General features: G+C 53.2%; 1 protein-coding gene and 1 pseudogene across 10 annotated transcripts in view; both read left to right on the top strand.

Annotated features, from left to right (window-relative positions):
• MSI2 (musashi RNA binding protein 2) overlaps window positions 1-26,378 on the top strand; it is a 403,990-nt gene that overhangs the window by 334,894 nt on the left and 42,718 nt on the right. For all 10 annotated transcript variants that reach the window (XR_011461308.1, XM_070357270.1, XM_070357268.1 and 7 more), the window contains 2 exons: window positions 13,145-13,259; window positions 24,421-24,495. Coding sequence is in view for 9 of the 10 variants with exons in the window: in XM_070357270.1 (XP_070213371.1) it covers window positions 13,145-13,259; window positions 24,421-24,495 (190 nt within the window). In the remaining variant the exon portion in view is untranslated. The remainder of the gene's footprint in view (window positions 1-13,144; window positions 13,260-24,420; window positions 24,496-26,378) is intronic.
• LOC138983938 (Krueppel-like factor 5 pseudogene) lies at window positions 14,637-24,411 on the top strand (annotated as a pseudogene).

Raw genomic sequence — 26,378 nt, 5'->3', positions numbered from 1 at the left:
GAGGATCGTGGTTAACGAGATAACGTGGGGGTTTGGGTCATAAATCGTCCATCCAGTGTCATGAGGAAGGAACCCAGGAGTGAACACGGAGCCAGCTGAGTCTGGGGCTCTCTGCAGCACCCACCCCTGCATGGTCAGAGACCAGACCACCCGCAGACGCTCTCAGCATCCTCACCTCCCCTCTGACTTGTGTCTCAGGGGGTTGACTGCAGGTGTGTAAGGCTCATCCACAGGGTGATAGTCTGGACCCTCCAGTGATGTCGAATGTCCTTGTCCCCAGGTTGGGACCTACTGGGTCATTCAGAAGCACCCAGGACTCCAAAACATGTGGTCCCAAGCCTGAAGTCTAGGCCCACCACTGGTTGCCCTGAGGTTGGCAAGTACCCCACCTGTATGCACCTGTTTCCTCCTCCCAAAGACGGTGATGGCAGCTGCCCTCGGCATCCTGTAGGAAATGCTGATTTAGTCCCTGACCCTGGGAGGTCTTGGCCTGCTCTTTCGTCTGGTGTATGAGCTGGTCGCCTTGAAGAAATCAGCCTTCCTGAAAACCCCCTTAGTAACTATAACTTTCCACTTGGCCTAAACCAGGCACCAATCAATTTTTTGTCAAGGGCCAGATAGTAAATATTTTAAGCCTCAAAGGCTCTTCGTCTCTGTCACAACAAATGACATGTTAATGATGGGCATGGCTGCTGCTGCTGCTGAATCGCTTCAGTCGTGTCCGACTCTGTGCAACCCCATAGACGGCAGCCCACCAGGCTCCTCTGTCCATGGGATTTTCCAGGCAAGAGTACTGGAGTGGGGTGCCATTGCCTTCTCCGATGGGCATGGCTATGTTGAAGTTAAAACCTTATTTACAAAAATAAGTGGCATCTGGATTTGGCCTTGGACCGCAGTTTTCAACTCCTGGCCTCATCCGCTGTAGCTCAGAGCAGGTGGTCTGCTTATCTTAATGGACCCAAGAGGAGCTTCTCAGCCAGGCGGTCACCCAGGTCCTCTACTACTGAGGCAGCATTTTACTAGCTGGGGCGGGGGCCAGCAAGCAGATGCCGGGGTTTGGGGTTGCAGCCTGTGGAAAGTAGCAGTGCCTTCATTCTTAGGGGGCTCCGAGCACTGAGCAGGTGTGGAGGGAAGCATGGGGTGCTGTCCACCCAAGAGGCCTTCCCGGCGGTGGTGCCGTGAACTGCTCACTGCCGACACCCCACAGTGCGGTCACTGCCCACTCCTGACGGTGACCTCAGGCAGGCTTCTGTGCTTCAGCTCTGTAAGACAGGCAGTGTGGCCCCTACCATGGAGACTGCTGGAATTAGGGCTTGCGGAGGCTTTTACCAGGCCATACATAGCACATTCTATCATCGTGAGAGGTCTTCTTACTGTCGTTATTCTTAGAATCATTGTATTGAACGAAGACGTAATCCTAAGGTAAGGCGGTCCTGGCCAGATGACAGGGCAGTGAGGCAGGTGTGCAGACCTGGGCAGGTCTGGGACCCAAGTCTCCAGGCCAGCAGGGGGTGAGGTGGGCACTCTTGATGCTCCAGCCGGCGGGGAGTCCTGAGAGGAGGGGGCCACACAGCCTGCAGAGCAGAAGGGGACCCCCAGATAGGGTTTTCTAGGTCCCAGGGAAGCTGACTCAGACGTTTCCACTGACTCATCCTTGGGGAGGTTACAAAAACCCCACTTCTAAGGTCAGAGCCTGGTGTGATCTCAAGCCTGCCTCCTCCCATTGGGGCACATTTGGGGGGTTAACCCCCAGAACAGGAGCCTCTGAGTGGGAGTGGCTGGCGGGCCAGAGAGCAGGAGAGTCCTGAGTTGGCCACTCCGACCTGGGGCTACAGTTCGGGGTCAGGGAATCCGAGGAGGCCCCAGCCCGGGGTGGGCGCTGACCCTGCCAGGGTGCTGCAGAGACCCAGCCCATCGCCTCCCTCCAGCTGCCCGCCCTCAGCCTGAGGACTGAGCTCCACTGGGAACCAGCCCCAGCATGAGGGGGAGGGAGAGGAGGGGCGGATGGAATTAACTGGGCTTCTGTGTTCACTACCCTATTTGCAGCATCGTCCTCACTCGTAAGCTAATTTTAGCTATCCATTCTGCTTCTGTTACCATTTATAAAATGAGAATGTCAAATGCAATATTAAACAAGCAGGATGAAGGCAAAAAAAAAAACAACAACAACAGGAAATGCCAGAGAGGCACTTAATAAATGAATCTTGTGTTTACGCTGGAGAGGGAGCGGTCCTCCCCCCAGCCCCCAACCCCCCAGCCCATCACGCATGCGCGCAACCCATCCGCACACGCTGTTTGTGCACCAGCTCTGTTCACGCGAGCAGAGGGCGCTCTGTGTTGAGGGAGGTGGGGGCGGCGGGGAGGGCCATGGTGGTTGGGTGGGAAATGTTCGTCCCTCTTTAGGCAGAAGTGATTTTTCCTGCAGGGAGGTGGCGTCCCGTTGCCTGAGTTCTGGCTCCTTTGCCCTTGATGTGTCCTCTGGGGAGGTCACTGAAGAGGGGCGGGGGAGCGCGGAGCAGCTTCTTGGTGTCTCGGTGCCCAGAGCCTCCGGCTTATCCGTGCGCGCTGGCCCCGCCTTCCTGCACACGCCACCCATGGGTGCAGGGGAGGGCCCGCAGCCTGGAGGAGGCTGCTCCCTTCCTTGGACTCTGCTCACCTGCTCTGCCCGGCTTCCCGGGGACGCGTGAGCCGACGCTCAAGCCGCGCTTTGCTTTGCTTTTCTTGAATTGAGAAATGAAGCTGGGCCCAGCCCCCGTCTCTGGCAGAGCACCCCCCCAACACACACACCAACGAGGATAAACACCTAGCTTGTGGCAGAATTGGGGCACGTGCTGGAGGCTGAGGTTTCTCTTCACTTTGAAATGCCCTTGCAGGTTCCCAGAAATGAGAAGAACAGCTGCTGCTGCCACCATCAGCTTTCTCCCCAAACAGTGCGGCCTGGGAGGCTGCCTTGGCGCACCTTGCTGATGAGAGTGGGAGGGCGGGCCTACCTGGCCAGCAGGTCGGGGAGGTCAGAGAGGAGGTCGGCAGTGACCAGCCGAGGACTCCAGGCCAGGGGGTGGGCGGTCACTTTCTCTTTCCCTCCTTGCCCGGCAGGCTTTGGGATTTTCATTTTAAGCAGAAATGTGAGCTGGCTTTGTCACCTTGAAGGACTCACACCTGGGCTCCGTGTGGAGGACAGTCAGGTGTGAGCCAGCGCCAGCTCCTACAGGATTAGCCGGTTTAATTTCTCAGCTCCCTGCAGCCCTGTGGCGTAGGCAGTTCCTCTGCTCCACAGATGAGAAGATCGAGGCACAGAGAAGTCAGACAGCTGGTCCCAGCTCAGAGCCAGCTGTGGAGCACTGACGAAGCCAGAACCCTTAGGCTAGACCTCAGGATGAGGCCGCCCACCCCCTAGATCTGGGCGAGCGGGTGGCTCTGGTGGACACTGGGGCCCGTGTCTCTGGGCAGAGTTAGAGACCAGTTCCTCTCCGCTCCTTGGCCAGACGCTGAGCCCCAACGAGGGAGAGCTGCTGCTGCTGCTGCTAAGTCACTTCAGTCGTGTCCGACTCTGTGTGAACCCATAGATAAGCAGCCCACCAGGCTCCCCCGTCCTTGGGGTTCTCCAGGCAAGAACACTGGAGTGGGTTGCCATTTCCTTCTCCGATGCATGAAAGTGAAAAGTGAAAGAGAAGTCGCTCAGTCGTGTCCTACTCTTAGCGATCCCATGGAATACAGCCTACCAGGCTCCTCCATCCATGGGATTTTCCAGGCAAGAGTACTGGAGTGGGGTGCCATTGCCTTCTCCAGCAAGGGAGAGCAGCCTCCTGAATTCATCTGTGTCCACGCCCAGCCCTGCCTGCTGAGTATGGGGTGCTGGTTTGTGACCACCTTCACTTCGCCATCGCTGGTTTTAATAAAGCGCTGAGCAGAGGAAACAGTGGGTGAAATTAGTCCTGAAGTGCTGAGGGAATTAATTCTGGGGCCAGGATCGGGGATGGCTTTGGGGACAGAATAACTTCTGAATGGGCCTCGAGGGCTAGACAGAGGGAGGCAGGAAAGGGCTGGAGGTGGGGACAAGGGTTTTGAATCGGGGGACCTAGGATTGAATCGTGGCTGTGTCACTACGTGGCTTTGTGATGTTGGACAGATCCTTCCTCGAAGCCTGTTTCCTTTTCTACTATAACCATGGGGTGGTTGTTCAGTTGGTAAGTCACATCCGACTCTTTGTGACCCCATGGACTGCAGAATGCCAGGCTTCCCTGTCCTTCACCGTCTCCCAGAGTTTACTCAAACTCGTGTGCATTGAGTTGGTGATGCCATCCAACCATCTCATCCTCTGTCTCCCCCTTGTCCTTCCGCCTTCAATCTTTCCCAGCATCAGGGTTTTCTGATGAGTCGGGGCTCTTCGCATGAGGTGGCCAAAGTATTGGAGCTTCAATATCAGTCCTTCCAATGAACATTCAGGGTTGATTTTCCTTTGGGATGGACTGGTTACCATGGGGTGAGTCAAGCCAACTTGTAGACGCAATGGGGAGTTGATTGATGATTAGTTGAGGACAGTGAGCTTTCGCAGAGGACATCTGTGTGCCAGACACTGTTTTATATGTGTTACATATATGTATTGTATATGTTTACACAAGCACACACACATACACAAGGATGTCATGACCGTGCCTCGAATATGGAAAGTGCTCAGAAAACTAAATGTTCCTTCCTCCCCAGACTAAATCCACTGGGGAGAGGTGGGGGGGGGGTCAAAATTCTGCATCCTGGGGACTCTCCACGCTCCTTGAGTGGCTCTGGGCCACGTAGACCAAGCACGTGTCCTTTGAAGGTAGATGCTTCTGCTGGCCTCCTTTACCTCCCAGGCTGGTGTTTCTATTTCAGTTTGAACAGTAACACCCACCTCCTTAAACCCCATCGGGGTGGGGGTCACCTATCGGTGGGGACCCCTTTGCCTTGGAGCAGGACAAGTCATCTGTACAAATGGACCTCTGGTGCCTGGCTGCATGCTGATCCCCGTCTGCAAGGGCAGTCCCTGGTGGAGATGTCAGGCAGGGAGAAAGGGCGGCGAGTACGTGCAGACCTCCCTTCCGCTCACCCTGGCCGGTCACCTGGCTGAGGGTCCTCCTGAGTTTGCAGAGGGCAGAAGAGCTGGCTCTGGTGAGGTGGGGTGCAGCAGGATGGCTAGACGCCCCGCCCTACTGTAGTCAAGGCCTGGGTCTCCCCGGGGCAGCTGCTGGGGCTTCCAGGGTGCGTGTCTGCAGCCAGGCCCTCAGCTGGCGGACGCCCTGAAGCTGGGAGCAATGGCTGAATGGGGGCCCATGTCTTTATCTGCCGCAACCACGTGTTCTCCAGCACATTCTGTACTCTTAAGGCTGGCTCCGGGCACCGGGCCCAAGGCGGGATTGTGGACTTGGCTCCCCTCCGAGGAGCTCACCCAGGCTTTGTCTTGTTCTGTGGGTTCCCGAAAGCCAGAGCCCCGTGAGGGTCACTCTCCTGGCGTGTCTGGAAAAGCCTGTGACTGGCAGAGACGGCGTAAGAGCAGCAGGCAGGGGGAGAAGGCTGAGCCAGGGATGCCGCGGTGGGTGCCTTGTGGGGTTTCAGGGGACAGCTCAGCTCTCCTGCCTCACTGGAGACACGGGGGAGCTGCCTGCTCAAGCTGGGACCCCAGAATGCTTACACCTGAGGGTCTTCAGCCCTTCCACTCAGAGTGGAGGGTGGCGTCAGCGTGGGGCTTCAGAGGTGCAGGGCCAGCCCAGAGCCCACAGAGCCCTCTGGGGAGGGGGTGCAGCTTCTTGCCCGTGGCCAGGTGTCTTTTGCGGGGAGCTCCGCAGAAGGGTGGCGCCTGCGGCAGAAGCTACCAGCCGTCCCCCGGGTGCCTGGCTGCCCCGAGAGGCCCACCCACCACTGTGGCCCTCCTCTGCCCTCCCGCCAGCCCGGCGGCCCAGGTCAGTCTCTGCGCAGCTGTGGACCTTCATCCTTTGAAGTCGACCCCTCTGTCCCTGGAGGGTAAGTCCTTGCTTATGTGACCCTTGCGGGGGAGGAAGCGGAGCTGCAGACACTGGCCCCTTCAGGCCGCACAGAGCGCCCTTGTGCTGCATGGCGAGCCAAGGCCGCGGGCACAGGGCTGGGTTTCCCCAGGCTGAGGCTCAGCCCTGGGGCACGTGCTGACTGGGGCCGTTGGTGTAGAGACCTTGGGAAGACAAAAGCCTTTTCATGTCTCAGACCTGGGCGTCCTCCTGGGGCTGCCCATCTCTTACAGAAGGTGCCTGGCGGGAGCTGGCCTTTGCGCGGGCTGCAGGCCCGTGGGGCACAGGCGGCCGCTGAGAATGGCTGCAGGAAAGCCGTCCCTGCTGCAGTCCCGGCGCTGTCTCCAAAGTCAGTGCCAAGTCGCGCCCCCCCGCCTGCCCGTCCCCCGAGAGAGGGTGGCACCGGGCCTGCTGCCCTGGTTGGGCCAGGACACTAGGTGGGCCTGGGTTCAAACCCCGTCTCCCCACTCATGGTTCTGCAGCGCCGGCGCCGTGTATGACGTCCTGGGCCTCAGCTTCCTGCTGTACAGCGTCCGTATGGCAGTACAGGGATCGTTGGGTCCACTGGCAGAACAGGAACATGGAAGGCAGTTGGATACAAATACTTTCATAGATAGTAAATGTCCTGAGGTTGCTAACCGCACTGTGTTCACATGAGAAAATATCTTTATGTTCAGGAGATGCAAAGTGTAATGTATGCAGCTTACTCTCAGATAGTTCAGGAAAAAATACATGGTTAGCGACAAAGAGTGTGCAAATGATAAAGCAGAAGGCATGAAGCGTTCACAACAGATGACTGGAAAAGGGTGTGAAAGTGAAAGTCGCTCATTCGTGTCCAGCTCTTTGTGACCCCGTGGACATATATACAGTCCATGGAACTCTCCAGGCCAGAATACTGAAGTGGGTAGCCGTTCCCTTCTCCAGAGAATCTTCCCAACCCAGGGATCAAACCCAGGTCTCCCACTTTGCAGGCAGATTCTTTACCAGCTGAGCCACTAGGGAAGCCCAAGAATACTGGAATGGGTAGCCTATCCCTTCTCCAGCGGATCTTCCCAACCCAGGAATCGAACCACGGTCTCCTGCGTATTACAGGCGGATTCTTTACCAGCTGAGCTATCGGAAAAGGGTGTGCAGCGTCCTTTGTGCTGTCCTTTTGAAATTGTTTCCAAGTAGAGAGTTAGAAACAGTAGACCTCCTCGCTGAGTTGCTTTGGATCCAACGGGCAGAGGCAGAGGAGCAGCACAACAAGCAGCCCATGCAGAGGGCTGGAGACCACGCATCAGGCTCGCAGCGGGCTCTGATTCACCCTCTGGACGGACGGCCGCCTCAGCTGTCCTGTCTTTGAAGACGGGCTTCCCTCTGAGCCCGTCACTGCAGGGCTGCAGGGAAGCCACACCCTCTCCTGCAAGGCGAGTTGGCCAAGCACAACAGCATGTTTGGAACTCTAAAGCAGACTCATGAAGTTCTGGGGGTCGGCACATCGCTGGCGTCTGGATCCCAGTGTGGGCTCACTTGCTGGCTTTGCCAGCCGTCAAAGTTCAAACGGGAGACCTCGTCTTCCTGGCGTGAGCAGTCGGTCACAGGTGGCCTCCGAGGCTTCCTGCGAGTGCAGACCCACCTGGAATCCCCTGCGCCACCTCCTGCTGCACCCCCAGGCGCCGTTATCTAGTCGCCAGCTGAAGCAGCAGCAGTGCCAAGCGATGGTGAGAAGCTGCGGAGGTGGGGTCTGAGCTGTTAATTTGGGGAGACCCGAGACCCAAGCCTCAGAGGTGTTCCTTCCTCAGGCGGGGCCCCCCTCCCCAGGCCTGCCCAAGAGCAAGCACTTCGGGTGGGTGGTGGGAGCATTTACCACCAACGAGGGGCTCTTACCAGAGGGATGGTGCTGAAGGAACTGGAGATCTGATCCCCAGGAGAACCACTCCCATTTTGCCTCTGTTTACCCAGAGAGCCAGACGGGCATCTCCAGGGCCGCCCTGGGAGGGGAGCTTCTGTGCCCTGCCTTGGGCCCCGTGGTGAAGGCAGCCCTCGGTGCCCACCACCCCCAGCCAGCCAGTCGCCGTGGGTCCCACAGTCCTGTGTGCTCACTGCATGTTGCCCTCCCACACCGGATCCAGGCTGGCCCAGTGTAACCAGTAGCCGGTGATGGAAGTAGCCGTGACACCCAAGGTGGGGTTGTGGGAAGCCGGGTGGCTTCTGCGTGGTCCCTTGGGATGCTCATGGTTTTCGGACACTGTTGGGTCTCTGCCCCCATGCTGGGAGAAGCCCGCATGCCCTGGAGAAGCCATCGTGAACGGTGCCTGCCGAAGCAGTGTCCACTGCCCGCCGTGGGAGGGAGAAAGGCCTCTTGGCCCTCCCCCGAGGCAGGCTTCCTCTGGCTGCCGCCCCAGCCACCGTCTGACCACAACTACACGATTGACCACAAGCAATAGCCCCGCTGGGTCCACTTTGCACTCAGAAGCCCAGGAAGGAAGATAAATTAGTGCTCAGAGCCACCACGTGTGGGGGGAGTTGGTCATTCGGCAGTTGAAAACTGGGACAGCATGCGGCCAGGTGACCACGTGCATAGAGCTGCAGAGATGGGCAGGGTTCCCCCGTTGGGCTTCTGGCTTCAGTGCTCAAGCCACGTTCTGTGGTCTGCCCAGGACCCCGTGGGAAAATAGTGGGGATGGGTTGACTCAAATGTGCTCCAATTCAAGAAGCTACGGAGGCCGACAGGCCCTGAAGTGACAAGGTTGAGCGATGAGTGTTGGCCTGTGTTGGGAGAACAGCGCAGTCAGGACCTGCTCCTTTCACAGACTGACAGACAGTGGCCAGGGCGCTGCCTTATACGCCTTATGTGTCTCTGCACCCCTTCCGCCTGGCACTCACTGGGCACGCTGCACCCCTCAGCACTGTGGCATTAAGTGGTTGCATCTCCTGACCCTAAGGAGCATGCAAGTCAGTCCCTGCTCTCGGAGGAACCAGGAAGTAGAGGCCGACCCTGATCCTTGGCCTGAACACGCAATCTGGTGGGAGACATGAGGCTTCTGCCAGTCTGGTGGGCGAAGGCCAGAGTAGCATCCTCAGCAAGCCCCTGGCCCACTGCAAGGACATGATCCAAGCAGACAGATCTATGCCCCTTTCCCCTTCTGTGTGCTTCCTCCATCCCAGATCATCAGAGGAGGTGGGGTGGGGGCCAGGCCCCCTGGGGCGACGGCTGCCTGTCCTGTCACTCAGGTCCCCAGGAGCCCTCACCGTTGACACGGCAGGCGGCAGGGGGTTGACAGAACCCAGGCAGCCAGTGCTGCCCAAAACAGGAGCGGACGAGACAAAGCAGAGCTCAGCGGAGCTGCCAGCCCCATTCAGCGAGAGGAAGAGTAGGTGGGTTTGTTGAACATACTCCCATTACAGTCAGTTAGCCTTTATGTCTCCCAAATGAAAATTGTATAAACCTGAAATTTCGTTGATCAGGTTGCCTGGAAACAGGCAGCAGATTTTCATAAGACAGTGCGGTAGACTGTCACCGATAGGACTATTAGGAAGCGAGCCGCTTAGCGTGTTATCCCAGAGCCTGGTGTTGGCGTCACGTAATTATCTGTCTGCCTCTGCACAGCACACCTATCTCCCCAGGCCTGGGCAGGCACTTCCAGATGCGGCTTCTCAGCCTGCTTCTGAGGCCCAGGGGTGAGACCTGGACTCCAGGAGCACAGCGTCAACCCTGGGCTTCGGAGAGGCATCTGAAAGACCCAATTCTCGTGAATTTATTTCCTGCAAATCACCCCACCCCGCTGGCAAGAGTAATGCTTAAAGCAAAAAAAAAAAAAAAAAAACTGGGAGAATAAGGATTAATGGCAGCATGTACAAGGGAGGGACTTCCCTGGTGGTCTGGTGGTGAAGAATTCGCCCTCCAGTGCAGGGACGCGGGTTCGATTCTTGGCCTGGGAGCTAAGATTCCACACGCTGCGAGACAGCTAAACCCACACACCACGATGAAAGATCCTGTGTGCCGCCACTGACACCCAATGCCACCAGTAAATGTCACCGATAGGACTATTAGGAAGCGAGCCGCTTAGCGTGTTATCCCAGAGCCTGGTGTTGGCGTCACGTAATTATCTGTCTGCCTCTGCACAGCACACCTATCTCCCCAGGCCTGGGCAGGCACTTCCAGATGCGGCTTCTCAGCCTGCTTCTGAGGCCCAGGGGTGAGACCTGGACTCCAGGAGCACAGCGTCAACCCTGGGCTTCGGAGAGGCATCTGAAAGACCCAATTCTCGTGAATTTATTTCCTGCAAATCACCCCACCCCGCTGGCAAGAGTAATGCTTAAAGCAAAAAAAAAAAAAAAAACTGGGAGAATAAGGATTAATGGCAGCATGTACAAGGGAGGGACTTCCCTGGTGGTCTGGTGGTGAAGAATTCGCCCTCCAGTGCAGGGACGCGGGTTCGATTCTTGGCCTGGGAGCTAAGATTCCACACGCTGCGAGACAGCTAAACCCACACACCACGATGAAAGATCCTGTGTGCCGCCACTGACACCCAATGCCACCAGTAAATTAATAATTTCTTTTTTAAAGAATGCACAATGGAAATGAAGCACAAAGTCACTCAAGACGAATTTGGTGTGATTTTGTTTTTTTTTAGTATTTTTCCCATGGGTGATATATACACTTGCTTTTGTCCCCACCTCTTGCAGTTCAGGTGACCAACCATCCTGGTTCACCCAGGACTGAGGGTTTTCCAGTACCAGTGTATATTCCTATCAGCCTGCTTCTCCGTCTCTGCATAGCTTTCAGTCAGCTTGGGTGAGCCAAACTCAGCCTGACTCTCCGTTCTCGGAATGTTTGAATTTCCTTTTTAAAAAAATTATAATTAATGCTTGTGGTGAATAGCCTCATCCCTGTGGGATAAATCCCTGTACGTAGGATTACTGGTCACAGGGTGTGTACATCTGTGGCCTTTACTACTCATCAGGTTGCCCTCCAGAAAAATACCTGCCCGTTTCCATCCCTGTTCCCCATACTCTCAGGGACTCTGACACCAAATGACCCTTTCATCACAGTCAGTCTGGGTTGCAAAAGATGATGTCTCCTTTGGGAATGTATGCTTCCTTATTGGACTTTTGTGAGTTTCCTGTCCGTGTCCTTTACCCATCTCTCTTTGGGGATGCTCATTCCTCTTAATCTAGAAAAACTCTTTGTATTAAACATACCAGTCATGAATGTTGACTCATTTTGTCCATCTTTTAAAAACGCGTGGTTATCACCCTTTGAAGAGCAACAGTAATACTTATGATCCAGCATCTTTGAAGAAAGAGGAGTTAATATTTTAGGTGATTAAAGCTTCCCCTAGCCTTAAGCACAGAACTGTTTTTTAATTGAAGTATTTGGAATGAGAATATCTCTAAAAGGGATAACTCGTGTAGGTCCTTCTGAAAACAAAGTGCATCACACACCATTTTAACTTTTTCTTCATCTCTCAGTTGTGCCGTGAGCAATAGTAACTGTCTGTGTGGTAGTGACCCCTCAGCAGTTGTTGAGCAATGTGGAGTTTCGGCTCCTGTGCCATATGGCCCCAGACTGCCTTTTAGCAAAAGGTAACCTGAGCCTTGTCTTTTCTGCATCACCATCAGGCTGCCATGCTGTTCGTTTCTTCAGCCTTAAGCACCCCTGCCTTGCCCTACAACATTCCGCCTTCATCAGCAATGGGACTGACTACCTTCTAGAGGTGCTTGTTATGTGTCTGTAAACTGAAAGCACATAAGCGCTGAGCAGGGGCCTGAAGAACACTACTGAAATAACGGTGTAGGAGCTTCAGCGGGCAACAGCTTCACTCCCTGGGGTTGGCATTACATACCATTAAGGTTGCTAAGTAAACGACTTCTGGATGTGAGCAGAAAAGGATTAAGACGTTTTGGAGGCAGAGGGGGAAACAGGAAAGATTAGCAACCACTTGAAGACATAGCTGCAAAGTAAATCCATGTTTAATCTTATTACTTCTGTGGGAGTGTGCTGGGGCAGGTTTTAATGGAGATGGTGGCATCACTGACCTAGAAATTTTTAAAAATCCAACTTCCTGTCCCTCACCTACTGGGACATGGCTTATAAGTGGGTTTCACAAGCCTTTGGATGCTTGGTTTTCTCATCTATGATATGAAGCTAAGACTACTTCAGTTCAGTCACTCAGTCATGTCTGACTCTTTGCGAACCCCTGGACCACAGCACACCAGGCTTCCTTGTCCATCACCAACTCTCAGAGCTTACTCAAACTCATGTCCATTGAGTCGGTGATACCATCCAACCATCTCATCCTCTGTTGTCCGCTTCTCCTCCCACCTTCAATCTTTTCCCAGCATCAGGGTCTTTTCCAGTGAGTCAGTTCTTCACATCAGGTGGCCAAAGTATTGGAGTTTCAGCTTCAGCATCAGTCCTTCCAGTGAATATTCAGGACTGATTTCCTTTAGGATGGACTGGTTGGATCTCCTCGCAGTCCCAGGGACTCTCAAGAGTCTTCTCCAACACCACAGTTCAAAAGCATCAATTCTTCTGTGCTCAGCTTTCTTAATAGTCCAACTCTCACATCCATACACGACTACTGGGAGAACCAAAGCCTTGACTAGACGGACCTTTGTTGGCAAAGTAAGGTCTCTGCTTCTCAATATGCTGTCTAGGTTGGTCTTAACTAACCAGTCTATTTAGTGAGACACAGGATCAGATGGCCTGATATGAAGAGTCACTGACCTGATAGAGAAATGTGTAAATGTGTCAAGGGCCGCATAATGATGATGGATTATTACTGTTGCTGTTGTTACTATCCACAGATGCACCCAGCAGCCATTGCCAGTCTCTTTACCTCTCCTGCCTTCTGCACAGGTTTCAGTCTGAGGTCCAACCCACGCCTGTGCCTCTTCAGCTGACGTCCTAGCCTCCTCTCCAAACCCAATCTCATCCTTGTAGGTTTTTCTAAAGCAGGATTTGTACAAGTTGTGTGTTTTCTTCAATATTTGTTTTGCAGGCCATTTACTCGGCATGGCTATTTTTACAGTGAGTAAGGAGCAAGGCTAAAAATAACTTAGCTGGTAACCAGATCAGTTCTGCATTTGACATTTACATGGAATTCATTTGCATCTCATTTGTTCACTTTTTTGTTTAACAGGTAGAATGTAAGAAAGCTCAGCCGAAGGAAGTCATGTTCCCACCTGGGACGAGAGGCCGGGCCCGGGGACTGCCTTACACCATGGACGCTTTCATGCTTGGCATGGGGATGCTGGGTGAGTCTGGGCCAGGGCCTGGGAACCGGGTCACCCTCCAGCTGGGCAAGCTGCTTCATCTGTCCAAGCATCAGCTTCCCCATCTATCTATGAGGATGGTAATCCCTCTTGCAAGACAGTTGAGACCACCAAATTAGCAGAAATATATAGATGCCTGACTCATCGGAGATACTTGATATTATTCTTTCCCCTTTCCATTCCCTTTTTCAAAAGGAGGAAAAGTTACTTTCTTTGCCTCAGGCTTCACTACTGACATGGAGCTCTTAAACACCTAAGGACTCCTGCCTGACTTAAACTTATGTGGGCTGAGGCTGCATTGTCTCTAACTTGGAAGAGGAGGGGATATGGCATGGGTGGGAAATAATCCTGTCTGTTTAAATGATTAACATTTTTCTCTTGGGATATCAAAATTTGCATTTAAATGGATGTCTTAAATAACCTGTTTTATTCTTTATTTGCAAAAAAAAAAAAGATGAAAGACAAGTGTGTTTGTTCTGACGAAAAATGATCTCTCCTGGCCTTTAGAGAAATTGAGTTGCACATTATGCCCCTTCCTTAAAGGTATCGCTGTCCATCCTCTGTAGATAATTGAAAATCTTGCCACTTAAATGGCATGAAAGATGGAGAAAGCAGTGGAGAAGCGTAATGGTGTGGTTCGCAACAATAATTAGAAATTTCAAGGCGAGAGAACGGTATTTTAGGGCAGGTTATTGTGTGTTGGGAAAATACTAATTAAATGGGATGAATGGTAGTTAATGGTGAAATTCCATTCAGGCACACAGCCTGTCTAGTTTTAATGGGTTTCATTTGGTTTGGCTAAGAGTCTCTCTTCTATATTGTTTGATAAGCTCTTTGTGTATTTTCAGATTTGCTGGTGTTTGAATCACTCCTCGCTCAGTTTTAAATTTATAAAACTTTTCTTGGCTTTATAAATTCTTAAAAATAATTGTATCTATTTGTCTGTGGAAATAACAGAAGCACGTAAAGTTATTTTGTGGAACTTTAAAAAGTGGAATGAGAATTCTCAAAATGGCTGAGATGCTAATTCTTAAATTAACTTTTCACTTTAACAGAGTTTCAGGGAAAGTTCCTATTGTAATTCTTTAAAAGTTGGCCAAATGGTTCTAACACTTATGTGGAAGTTGAAACACATGACTATAAATAAGAAAAAAATTTTTAAAGAGAAATGAGAAAAAAAGAGTTTGATCATATATCAGAACATAGTATAAAACGGAATCATGGGCAAATAATTAAAATAGTGCCTCCTCAGGAAAATAAAAAAAAAAAAAAAAAAGGAAGTTTGATCATATATCAGAACATAGTATAAAAAGATAATTAAAAAGAGCCTAAACTCGGTAGAAAAATGTATTTCTAAATGTATTTCTATGTACAAGTTTAATTACTATAAAGAAATTAAATTTTTTAAAAATTGGTGATAATTATTTCCTGGTTGACTACAAGACATTCATGTAGCTCTTGCTGTAAAAGATAATTTTTATATGGCCTTTACTTTATGTTGTAAACCAAAAGAAACCCCAAATGGATTAATTGCTTTGAACTTTAAAATCAAATCTTAAAAAAGAGTTGAGCCCATTACCACCTGCTGGCTTTCAGATTCTTGAAGTTTTAATTGTTGACTATAAAGGCTCTAGGGCATCAAATGGGGAGAGTTTTGGGGTCCAGATCTTCAGGCAGTGCCCCCACCTTTCTGCCTCTCCCTGAGTACCCTTTATATGCTGGAAGAGTAAGCTGGTTTTCTTCCTGGGGAGGCAGAGGTGTGGAAAGAAGTAAACTCATTCACATCAGCTGACGAAGAGCTAAGTGCGGCTCAGTTGTGCCCTCCCCAGATGCCAAGCAAGGTCTCAGGGTTCCAGAGACCAGAGGTTTCCTAACGGGCGCCCAGGCAGGGGCCTCGCTGGCTGCAGGAGGCATTCAACAGCAAGCAGTCCTGGAGGCCCTCTGCCTGCCTGGCCCAGGGCCCACCCAGGGCAGCAGAACTTAACAAGGCAGCTGTGGGCCCTGCCCTCACGGAGCAGAGAGAGGTGACATTTATCAGTGCACCACACAGGTGTGGGATTACTCGTGATCGAGTCGTGAGGCGCTTCACAGGCATGTGATGACAAACGGAAGCCAGTCGCAGGAATCCGGAAACACCTCCCGTGCAGAGGTGGCCTCTCAGCTAGGATGCGAGGCATGAACAAGCCGAGGGCAATGCGGACCGAGTAGCTGGGATGTGAGGGTCCTAGCGTGGAACCCCAAGGGCCAGCAAGTCTGCTGGTGGGGCAGGTCCAGGTAGTGTGTGTGGGGAGAGGTGATGGGCCCAGTGGCCTTGGCTGCAGCTGGTGGGGGGCAGACCCGAGTGGGCCGTGCTTCTCTAGACACAGTCCGATTAGCTCCTGCTCGCTGAGGGGTGGGAACGTGATAAATGCCAAGTGTTTGCTCATCTGCCCCAACTGTGTCCTCTCACGTTCCAAATTGTGACTTCTCTGAGCTGCAGTGAAGAGGTAGTGATGGTTAGTTTCAGATGTCCTTGTGGGTGAGTCTGTTGGTTCTTGAGGCATCCCGCCCCCAGCTCACCCCATCACCCCCACCCTTGCTGCTTAAGGGCTGGCCTTCTGCCCGCATGGCTCTGGTCGAGGCTCCCACCAGGGAATGCCCCATGCCCCGGCCAGGCCCCCTCGGATCTCAGAGGCTTGCCTCCTCCACCAAGCAGGCAGAGAGCTCTCTGAGCTGAACTGCTGGTGTGGGTTCAGCATCCACCGTGGGAGGCTGTGTGGACCCTCAAGAAAGGCTCGGGACTCTGAAATCCGGGGATGTAGGCTTCTCTCCTGGTCAGTGTGTGACATGGGGAGGGACAGCCCCGCCGCCCTGCAGTTACCCCTCCGTCGGGAGGTGGGAGCCCACACTTCAGGGGGTGTTGAGAATAAATGAAACCATACCGTGCTCAGCCAGTGCTGTGTTTCATCAAATTCAAGGATACACATCGTGTACTATTTAGAAAGAAAGAATTTATGCTTAACCAAACCTCATTGAGAGATGATGACCACTTTTGGGATATTAAGATGTTTGAAACAAAAGAAATGTGTCTTCCAATCAACAAAACACAGTAATATATACTCAATCTGGGAGCAGTTATTAGTAACATACTGGGAGCCCTGGGCAAATTACCATCCGCGTAGCTGCCTGACGCCCTCCACTTGGGACCCCTTCCTGCCAGTGACCAAGAGCATTGCTCGACCTGCCTCTGTGTGTGACTTGTGCCCTGGCTCCTGCACCCTCATCCTCGGATCAGACCCCCAGTCAGAGGAGTTGGATTGTCTTTGAATTTCTGCCTCCCAAGGAGATCCATGCATTGGACTCCAAGCCTCCTCGCCCCTGGCTCTCCTGAATCCCCCAGCTACTGTGTTGAGGCCGTCCGGATGCCTGCCGAGATGGGGCATCCTGAGAGGTCCCCACGTGTGCCCCCAGTCAGGAACCAGCTCAGCAGAGGTGGGAATCAGACCAGCACCCAGGAAACAAGCCCACAGTCTACAGTCTGGTCAACCTGTTGCCCCCCACCCTGAGCCGGGCTGGGGTCTCCACCAGGCCTTCTCTGATGTGCTCTCCAGGATCTTCCCAGGACTGCACTGCATTTCGCCTGCAGGTCCAGCTGGGCACCCCGAGTCCCTGGACTCTTGGGCGAGGAAGATGCCATCTGCTGCACTGTGACTTGCTTTTTCCCTCTAAAGGGATGGCATCACCGGAGTCTAATCCTTTGGCAGGATGGCCTGACCTGACCCCGTCAGTCACCTGGGTCCCCAGCTCCACGGTGCATTGGTCTCCGTATCAGTCTTAGAATCACCATCATCACCACCACCACCAATTTGGTTAATGAGCTGGGCTCACACAGAAACACTTCCATTTAAGTTCGTTAAGGAGATGAGGTTCCTGTGATTAAAATTTTTGTTGTTGAAAGGATAGAAAATTATGTAACACTGGTAGAGATTTTTAGAATTGAGACTATAAACCGCTAAAGCTTTTAAATCCACTCACTCAACAAGTATCTGTTGAGTACCTCTAGAGTCTGAGGTGGCAGCAGAGAAAGAAGTCTCTGGTATCAGGAGATGACATTCTAGTGAGACAGCAGACACCCTCATCTATAAATGACTTGGAAACCATGGAACTAATTTTTAAATGCCCTTTAAGATTTTCTCCGTACTTTGGGAGGTCTCATCAGAGGGAGACTGATGAGGATATCGTTGCGCAGTTACTCTTTCTTGATCTCTCTTGATGTGCCAGCCAGCCTTCTTGGGAAGAAACCTACAGTTGCTTTGGTTTTTGGTTTTCATAGCCTTTAACAGAATCATTGGAATAATCAGCCCAATGGGAACTCCTTGAAGAAAGTGTAGCAGAGAAGGAGTCATCGTTCCCTGCCTTTGAGACAGCCAAAACCAAAATCAAGCAACACCCCTAGGAAAGGTATTTTTGCAGCCCTCAGACTTTGTTCTCTGCCTTGCCCACCCAGCGCATTAGAATCTCTGGTTTTTCTCAAATGAAGGTAGACTCAGTAAAAGCAAACATGATTATTGTTGCTATATCTGATTCCTCTTGGCCTTCTCTGCCTTCAGACACATAATCCTATCTCTTCTATCTTGACCTCGCTGGGCACACACTATGTAACATGTTTGATACTAGTAGTAGAGAAATACCTCATTGCTGAGGCTTTGTAAAAAAGCTTCGCCTCACGGGCCCAGAAGTGGAGACAGAGTGTTGACCGGCTCCAGAAAGCCAGGGACATTCTCACCAACACTGTGAAATCCTGACCCAGTGCCCCCCGACATTAAGCCCCTCAGAAATGAAAGCCAAAATAATTTTTTTTTTTGGTCTGGAAGGGGCAAGGAGCTGTAATCTGCTGGCATTCACTAATCAAAAGGAGATTGGCTGGAACATACAGCCGCATGCCTAGACTCATTTGTAATTTCAACTGGGATTTGTCTTTCCCCAAATATCTGTTGAGGTCATACCCAAAAGGAGGTCTCCATTTGTTCAGCTGTTTTCTGGTAAACAGAGGAAACTCAAAGTTCAGCTCATCATTTTCCTTCTAGAGCAGCACAGTGCACAGAACTTTCCACGATGGTGGAAAAACTCTGTATCTGCACTGCCCGAGATGGTAGCTACATGTGCTTATTGTGTATTTAAGGTGGGTCTGAAGAACTTGACTTTTTTTGACATTGACATTGAAGTCGCTCAGTCGTGTCCGACTCTTTGCGACCCCATGGACTGTAGCCTACCAGGCTCCTCTGTCCATGGAATTTTCCAGGCAAGAATACTGGAGTGGGTTGCCATTCCTTCTCCAGGAGATCTTCCTGACCCAGGGATCGAACCCTGGTCCTCCCACATTGTAGGCAGACGCTTTACCGTCTGAGCCACCAGGAAGACATCTGACTTTTTTTTAATATAGTTTAAATTAGATTAAATTTTAATGGGCTAGCACAAGTCTGGAGGAGCCTCTGCAACTCCAGGTGATTACATTGGCCCAGGTCCTTGTAGACAGTGGCCTGGGAGGAGCTCTTGGCACTTGGTATCGCATCTCTATGCAGACCTCATGGATCCGCCCTGGTGCCCGAGGCAACAGTGTGCACACCGCCAGCAGACTGTCCCTCACTGGCAGCTCCCTGGATAAACAGCCCTTGTCTCTTGTCTCTTTCAAGTCGGGTACCTCGGTGGAGCAGTTTTCCATGACTCAGTTAGCTGAGTCACAGAGCCCGGAAGAGAATTCGTCATGCGCCCATCTAAAACACAGACATCTTTTAGGGTTGGAGCAAATATCTAGAGCCACAATTCTGAGAATTTTTCCAGCATCACCCAAATGATCGGAATGGCAAATTCAAAATCTCTTGTTGATTTCTGATTCCCCCACCCACACACACAATGGAAAGCCCGTCTGCACGAGAGGTGGTCATCCAGGCAGAAGGTTTGGTTTTTTTCTTTAGTGACAAGAGATAATTACTGTGGGATTGATCAGGCATCCAGAGTACTGGAGCAAATAAATTGTGCGGTGGCCAGTGCGGGCGGGGCCTGGCTCCTAATGGAAGTGGTGGCTGGGTCATCTCACCGTAATGTGGCTTGATGGAGCGTCTGCATGGGGCTGCTGTAATGTGCTATTGATATGCAGCCAGCCAATTTCCCCCGTGTGGCCGGGGCTGTGAGCCGCTGGAGCAGAGCTGGGCTGCACAGAAGTAAATGAAGAGGAAAATTGAAGTAATGTTGTATTATAAATTTATGATTTCATCTGCTTGACCCAGAGGATGTTCAGCGATGGGGGGTGGAGATAAGATCCCCCACTCAGGCAGATGCCAAATTCTCATCTTTGTTGTATAGAAGACAATTTTGACATGTCCGGGAAGATTGGGGTGAGGCCCCAGATTGGGGTGAACTTGACCATTTTTCGTCCTTTCTGTGCCAGGGAGAAAGCAGACACAACGGCATTGTACTGGTGACCCGAATCTGGGGGGGACTGGGCGTTCACCACCCTCCACCCCACCTACCCTGAGGGAGTCTCAGCGGTGACACATAGGCTTGTAATTTGCCATCATGTTAACACTGAAATATGTAAGACCCCAGTGCTAAAGTTAGAGGCAGAGGAGCCATTTTTCACTAGGAAAACCCCTCAGCAGTGGTGATTTGGCTGTTTGCATATAATCCACTTATCAATATTGTTGAAATAATGGTAAGAAATCTAGTGCTGAATGATCTGATTTGATAGCAGGTGATTAATTTGGAGGAGACTTGGGCAGACCACCCATGAAATAGATACCAAGGAAGGAGCCAGTGTGTGTGTGTCCACTTGAGGCACCCAAGTCCCCATCTCTGTCACCCTTTGCCCGTCGGGTGCCAGAGCTCAGTGGACTCACTGGGGTCTGTTCCTCTGTAGTCAGGGTAAAGCTGCCAGGTCACCCTGGCTGGTCTGGGCAGCCGGCTGCCAACCAGGAACCAGGTGCTGGGAGAAAAACCTCATGGGGAAAGAGCAAGCAATAAGACCCTTTTGGGGTGTAAACAGGTTTTGATCGATTGGCCAATGAGTTGCGATGGCAGATTTAGAAAGGCTCTGGCCAAAGCAAAGGAAAGGAGCCACCACTGGTTTCTGTTGAGAATTGGGGTCTCTGGTGAGAATTAGCACTGCAGGGGACCTGCAAAGGTCCCTACAGATGGCACGACTCAGTCACCCCAAGGAAAGGGGGTCACCCCCCATGGCATGGCCCTGGGCCAGAGGCAGGGCTGAAGAACCCACCTCCTGATGTGCAGTCCAGTAAGCTTCTGTCCCGGCTCTTGACAGATCCTCTGGTCAAGGCAGAAGCTGTGACTCCAATAAGCAGAGAAATGAGGAAGGGTGAGGCCCACTTCTGAACCTCCGAGGGGCTTCCCCGGTGGCTCGGCGGTAAAGAATCCACCTGTAATGCAGGAGATGCAAGTGCGATCCCTGGGTCAAGAAGATCCCCTGGAGGACGGCATGGCAACCCACTCGGGTATTCTTGTCTGGAGAATCCCATGGACAGAGGAGCCTGGCAGGCTATAGTCCACTGGGTTGCAAAGAGTTGGAGACGACTGAAGCGACTTAGCATGCACACATGAGGCATAAAAGCACTCAGAGCAGGCAGCAGGAAGACCTGCCAACCCTAACTCATGTTGAGGCTCCCAAGCTGGAATTTCATGAATGGTCCTGGTCTTCAGCCATCACCTACAGGGTCAGAAAATGCTTGTAACTTGTGAGAAGCCACCTTAAAGGCAGATGATGTCCCCCCAGATCCTGTCTAGGGTATTTACGTTGCTGTTTGGAGCCACGGGGATACATGTGGAAACCTGTCACTATCATCCTTATGGCTGGAGGGAGTGGAGACTGTCCTAAACCCACCCATCAGAGCAGCTTTCTACCAGCATTTTGGTGACAAAGCAACAGAAATAACTCTGACTGCTGTCAGCAGTAAAGGAGATTATTGGAAGGGGCTTGGGCAATGCACAGAACTGCCAGGAAGGCTGGGGGACAGGAAGGAACTGAGGAGCTAGGCGGTCAGCCACAGTCCAACCAAGGGACAGCTGAAGAATGATGTGGTCAGGGGGCAGCTGTTGGTATTAGTGGACCCTGGGCTCTGTGTGCTGCTGACTCCAGAACAGATTCTGAACTGCCCTCCTTCTCTGCCCTCCTGGCCCCTGGGGCAGACTTCCACTGGCCCAGCCCAGGTTCACGGTCTGTCCCAGCAGCCAGGCTCAGCAGGAGCAGGAGGGAGGCCTTTCGAGACTCAAACACAGAGAGAGGTTTCAAGTGCCAAGCAGCCAAAAACAACCACAGATGTCTGGCTCAGAGGCCAGAACACAAGTCGGGCAGGTGGTGGTGGTGGTGGTCATCGTAGACTCGGTGGGAGGGTGACCAGGGTGGTATTTTAAGAGCGTGAAGGGACTGAAATTCTACATGAGCAGAGGGAGATGGAGGGACCTGGCTGGCTGGAATAGGGTAGCCATGGTTGTCTGACGTTCAGGGTTACCCCCAGCCTTCTTTGTATCCTGAATCGAGAGGCTAGGACGTGGAGAGGGGCACAGTGAAGGGTAGGGAGCTGAAGGGGCTGGTAACAGACCAAAGACTGCATGAGCCCCAGAACTTGCCAATGGTTACCACTGCACCCCACGCACAGCCCAGCAGCAATTTCCACAGGCACCCCTCAGTTAGCCACCACCCCCGGGGTACCCACTGAGATGGCGCCTGGAAGGACCATGCTTGCTGGGAAATGCCGGCGAGACTTTGCGTTGATGCTCGTGGTCCATGTTTACAGCCGGGAGCTCCCCGTTCTCCCAGTGCCTTGGGAAGACGCGGTGGCGTCTCCCTGCCTGACACGGCCTGGTCCCCGCGTCTCCCGGGCCGTGTCTCACTGGGCCCACTGTTTTTCCAGAAGCACGGGGTCAACCCTGAGTTTGCCCCCAGACTGTAAACCCCACCCCCGTCAGTTATGCTCTGTCCATGGTGCTGGTGCTGCCGCCTCAGAAGGAGGCATTACAAGAACTTTAATCTCCTACTGTCAATAGCTTTAAGGTAAAGTATATTCAGGGTAAGCTCTGCAAATGTCAGCACCAGTAGCGGGCCCAGGGTCTGGGGCTAACGCATGGCATTTACTCTGCAGGTTCAAGAAAGTGTGTGGGCTTTAGGGGTCGCGGGGCAGGTACGCGCGCTAGCAGCTCGCTCCCGGAGACAGGCAGTGGCGGAGCGGACTCCGGGGATCTAGGGAGCGTGGTGGGGCGGGGCGGGAGAAAGTGGTCCTCGGGTGGACGTCGGCGTTTACGCGTGGCGGAGCGGAAGAGTTTGGCTTTTCTTGCGCGCCTTTGAAAACCGCGCCTGCTTGTGAGTTGAGAGGTCCGTCCGAAGCCAAGCTCGCGGACCTGAGCAGCGTGGGCGATGTAGGAAGCGCGCTCGACTCGCGCCCCGCGCCCGGAACCGCCCCCGCCCCACCCACGAGTGCCCATGGTTACGCACGTGCTGACCATGAGCGCCCGCCAGGGACCCGTGCCCCAGCCGCCGGCCCCGCAGGACGAGCCGGTGTTCGCGCAGCTCAAGCCCTTGCTGGGCGCTGCGAACCCGGCCCGCGACGCGGCCGTCTTCCCCAGCGACTAGCTGAAGCAGCCGAACCACCACCCGCAGGCGCAGCCAGCTCCGCCGCCCGCCACAGGACCGCGGCTGCCAGCCAAGGAGCTGGTCCAGACAAGATGTGAAATGGAGAAGTACCTGACACCTAGCTTCCTCCAGTTTCTGTAATTCGAGAACATAAAAAGTATAGACGAGACAGTGCCTCAGTCCCAGAGAACGGTGCCCAGTTCTTCACTGACAGTGAAGGGTTGCCTTACAGTATCAACATGAACGTCTTCCTCCCTGACATCACTCACCTGAGATCTGGCCTCTACAAATCCCAGAGACCGTGTGTAACACACATCAAGACAGAACCTGTTACCATTTTCAGCCACCAGAGTGAGATGACAGCCCCTCCTGCGGCCCCAACCCAGGCCCTCCCCGAGTTCACCAGCATATTCAGCTCCCACCAGACCGCAGCTCCAGAGGTGATGAATATTTTCATCAAGCAAGAACTTCCTACACCAGACCTTCATCTTTCTGTCCCTCTCCAGCAGGGCCATCTGTACCAGCTCCTGAATACACCGGATCTAGATATGCCCAGTTCTACCAAGCAGATAGCAGTAATGGACACTCTTAACGTTTCCGTTTCGGCCGCCATGGCAGGCCTTAATGCTCACACCTGCGCCGTCCCTCCAACCTCCATGAAGGAATTCCAGAGTATGCCCCCTTGCACATACACCATGCCAAGTCAGTTTCTTCTCCAGCAGGCCACTTACCTCACCCCCGCCCCCGTCACCACCAAGCTCAGAGCCTGGAAATCCAGACAGACAAGCAGAGATGCTTCAGAATTTAACCCCACCTCCATCCTGTGCTGCTGGCAATTCATAATCCAAATTTACCTGCCACCCTGCCAGTTACTTCACAAAACATCCAGCCTGTCAGATACAATAGAAGGAGTAACTCCGATTTGGAGAAACGGCACATCCACTACTGCGATTACCTGGGCTGCACAAAAATTTATACAAAGTCTTCTCATTTAAAAGCTCACCTGAGGACTCATACTGAATGTATACTGTTTTAGACGGAGAAGGCAATGGCAACCCACTCCACTACTTTTGCCTGGAAAATCCCATTGACAAAGAAGCCTGGTAGACTACAATCCATGGGGACACGAAGAGTGGGACATGACTGAGCAACTTCCCTTTCACTTTTCACTTTTATGTACTGGAGAAGGAAATGGCAACCCACTCCAGTGTTCTTGCCTGGAGAATCCCAGGGACGGCGGAGTCTGGTGGGCTGCCGTCTGTGGGGTCACACAGAGTTGGACACGACTGAAGCAACTTGGCAGCAGTAGCAGCTGCCCAAATAGGGACTAGTCCCCAGCAGGCTGACGGTGGTGCCCCAGCCGTGGGCGAGTGGTGACCCAGGCCCTGGGTAAAGACCCCCGACTGGAGACAGTCACTTTGTGGAGGAAAATAACTCACGCTGTTTCTCACTCCCACCCCCCTCCAGCTTCTCCCACCCGAGGCGGCTGCACTCACTGACATGGTCTTTCTCTCTGTGTTCAAGGCTACCCCAACTTTGTGGCAACCTATGGCCGCGGCTACCCCGGATTTGCTCCTAGCTATGGCTATCAGTTCCCAGGTGAGTGGCTTTGTCTCCTGGGGCTTTAGGGACATGGGAGGTGGACTGCATTGGGTGGGTGGGGGGGGCCCTAAGGAGAAGCAGCTCATACTTAAGTCCATTCACAGACCAGCCTACAGATCTAACTGGGTCAGAATGCAGTTTCTGATTAACTGAAGTGTTTCATGGGTGCCGGGTCACAGAAAATGACTTGTGGGGGGGCAGGGGAGTATTGATCAGGAGCCCTCTGTCCGTTCCCCCTCCCTTTTCTGGAGCACCTTCCTAGTTCTCTCTCCCTGGGGAAGTGACTGAACTCTGGGCCCAAGGTTTTCTGCAGCCCTCTGGCTGCCAGCACCCACGTGCCTTGCTGTCTGGACCCCATCGTCCTTCGCCCTCCCCTCCTCCAGCTCTGATGTCCTTCTGACATGTGTGTCGGGTGTGCTCTTGGGTTTGGATCCCTTCTCCATCCTGAGGGGTGGGGGGTGGGGGGAGGGGTGGTTAGAGTCTCCTTCCCCTCTGTGTGGGCATCAGAGACTCAAGGCAGAGCCCCTGGTGTTGCCCACTCACATGCCCAGGCTGCCCAGCTCACATGTAGCTAGGGAGGCCTGGAACCCTCACCTGGGGGGCCAAGGACCCTGTAGGGATGGAGAGCACTGCTGAAGGAAGCGATGTTTTATGCGGCTTGCTTCTCCCTAGAGGGGGCCAGCCAGCCTTTCTCAGACCTGGAGAACAGCAAGAATGTGTTGGGGTGCTTGGGGTGTTTGTGTCCTAAGGACAGCTGGAGTTCTAGAGAAGATGTTAGGAGCAGAGTTCTTTCGCCTTAGGTTCTGTACTGTGGGAGGAGGTTCTAGAGAGCTGGACCTCCACTCCTGGTTGGTCATCCTGCCAGACCCGGAGGCCTGAGCTGCAGGGAGGCCAGCGGGGTGGGATGTGGCCCTGGCGGGGGTGGCGTTCTAAAGGCAGTGGAGATGGGGGCTCATGGTGGGCGAGGGCTTCAGTCCCACCTATGCTCGGGCTGAGCTTCCGAAGGGGAGGGCTGTGATGGGGGAGGTAAGGAGGCACTGGGACCCTGGGAGCCGTGCCCTCCAGGGGACAGGTCCTCACCCAGCCACAGAAGCCCTTGTCCTGGCTGCCCAAGACCACAGGCAGGTCATCCAGGGTCTCAGGGCCTCCCTTTTGTCTTCTGTAAATGAGGGACTTGGGCTAGATGGTCCCTGGGTCTGATTGGAAGGGGAAGGTGGAGGCAAACAGTAGACCCAAGAGCAGAGGTTCACGTAGCGGGAGTGAGTGGGGGGGGCTTCCCCACAAGCCTGTCCCCCTGGCAGGGTGGTCCCCCACCAGGGCAGGGCCCTCAGCAGGAGTCCCCGGCTGCCCCGAGGGGGACCCCCCACCCCTGCTCATCTGCAGGTGGCAGCTCCAGTGGCCATGGGCCTGTCCGAGCAGGATATAAGGCATCCCAGGCCGGGAAGCTGGGCACAGTCTGCACCTCCCCAGGATTTCCCCTGAAGCCTGGAGATGTAGAAACCCTGTTCAAGGGGGTCACCACCAGCAAAGGTCAGGGCTCGAATTGGGACCCAGGTAGCCTGAGTCGTAACTGCCATACTTCCTCTTTCTAGCATCCATCCGTCCAGTACAATCAATCAAACCAGCCACGTGAAGCTTCTAAAATTTTAATTAAGTAAAATGAAAATTCAGTTCATCAGCCACACTAACCACATTTCATTTACTCAGCAGGCTAGTAGCTACTGTCTGTGCAGAATATAGAGCATCTAATGGGTGGGACGTCACTGTTCTTTCTCAGCCTAACGATGGGCAGAGGCAGGTGTTTCTTAACACCGACTGCCTCCTCTCCACCTGAGCTGGCGCTCTCCGTGAATCCCCCTCTCATCTGCCGCTGTCCCTGC

Source organism: Bos mutus, chromosome 19 (genome assembly GCF_027580195.1).
Source record: "Bos mutus isolate GX-2022 chromosome 19, NWIPB_WYAK_1.1, whole genome shotgun sequence".
NCBI lineage: Eukaryota > Metazoa > Chordata > Mammalia > Artiodactyla > Bovidae > Bos > Bos mutus.
Note: the sequence above shows the minus strand (reverse complement) of the source record. Positions and strands in the feature narration are given on the sequence as shown.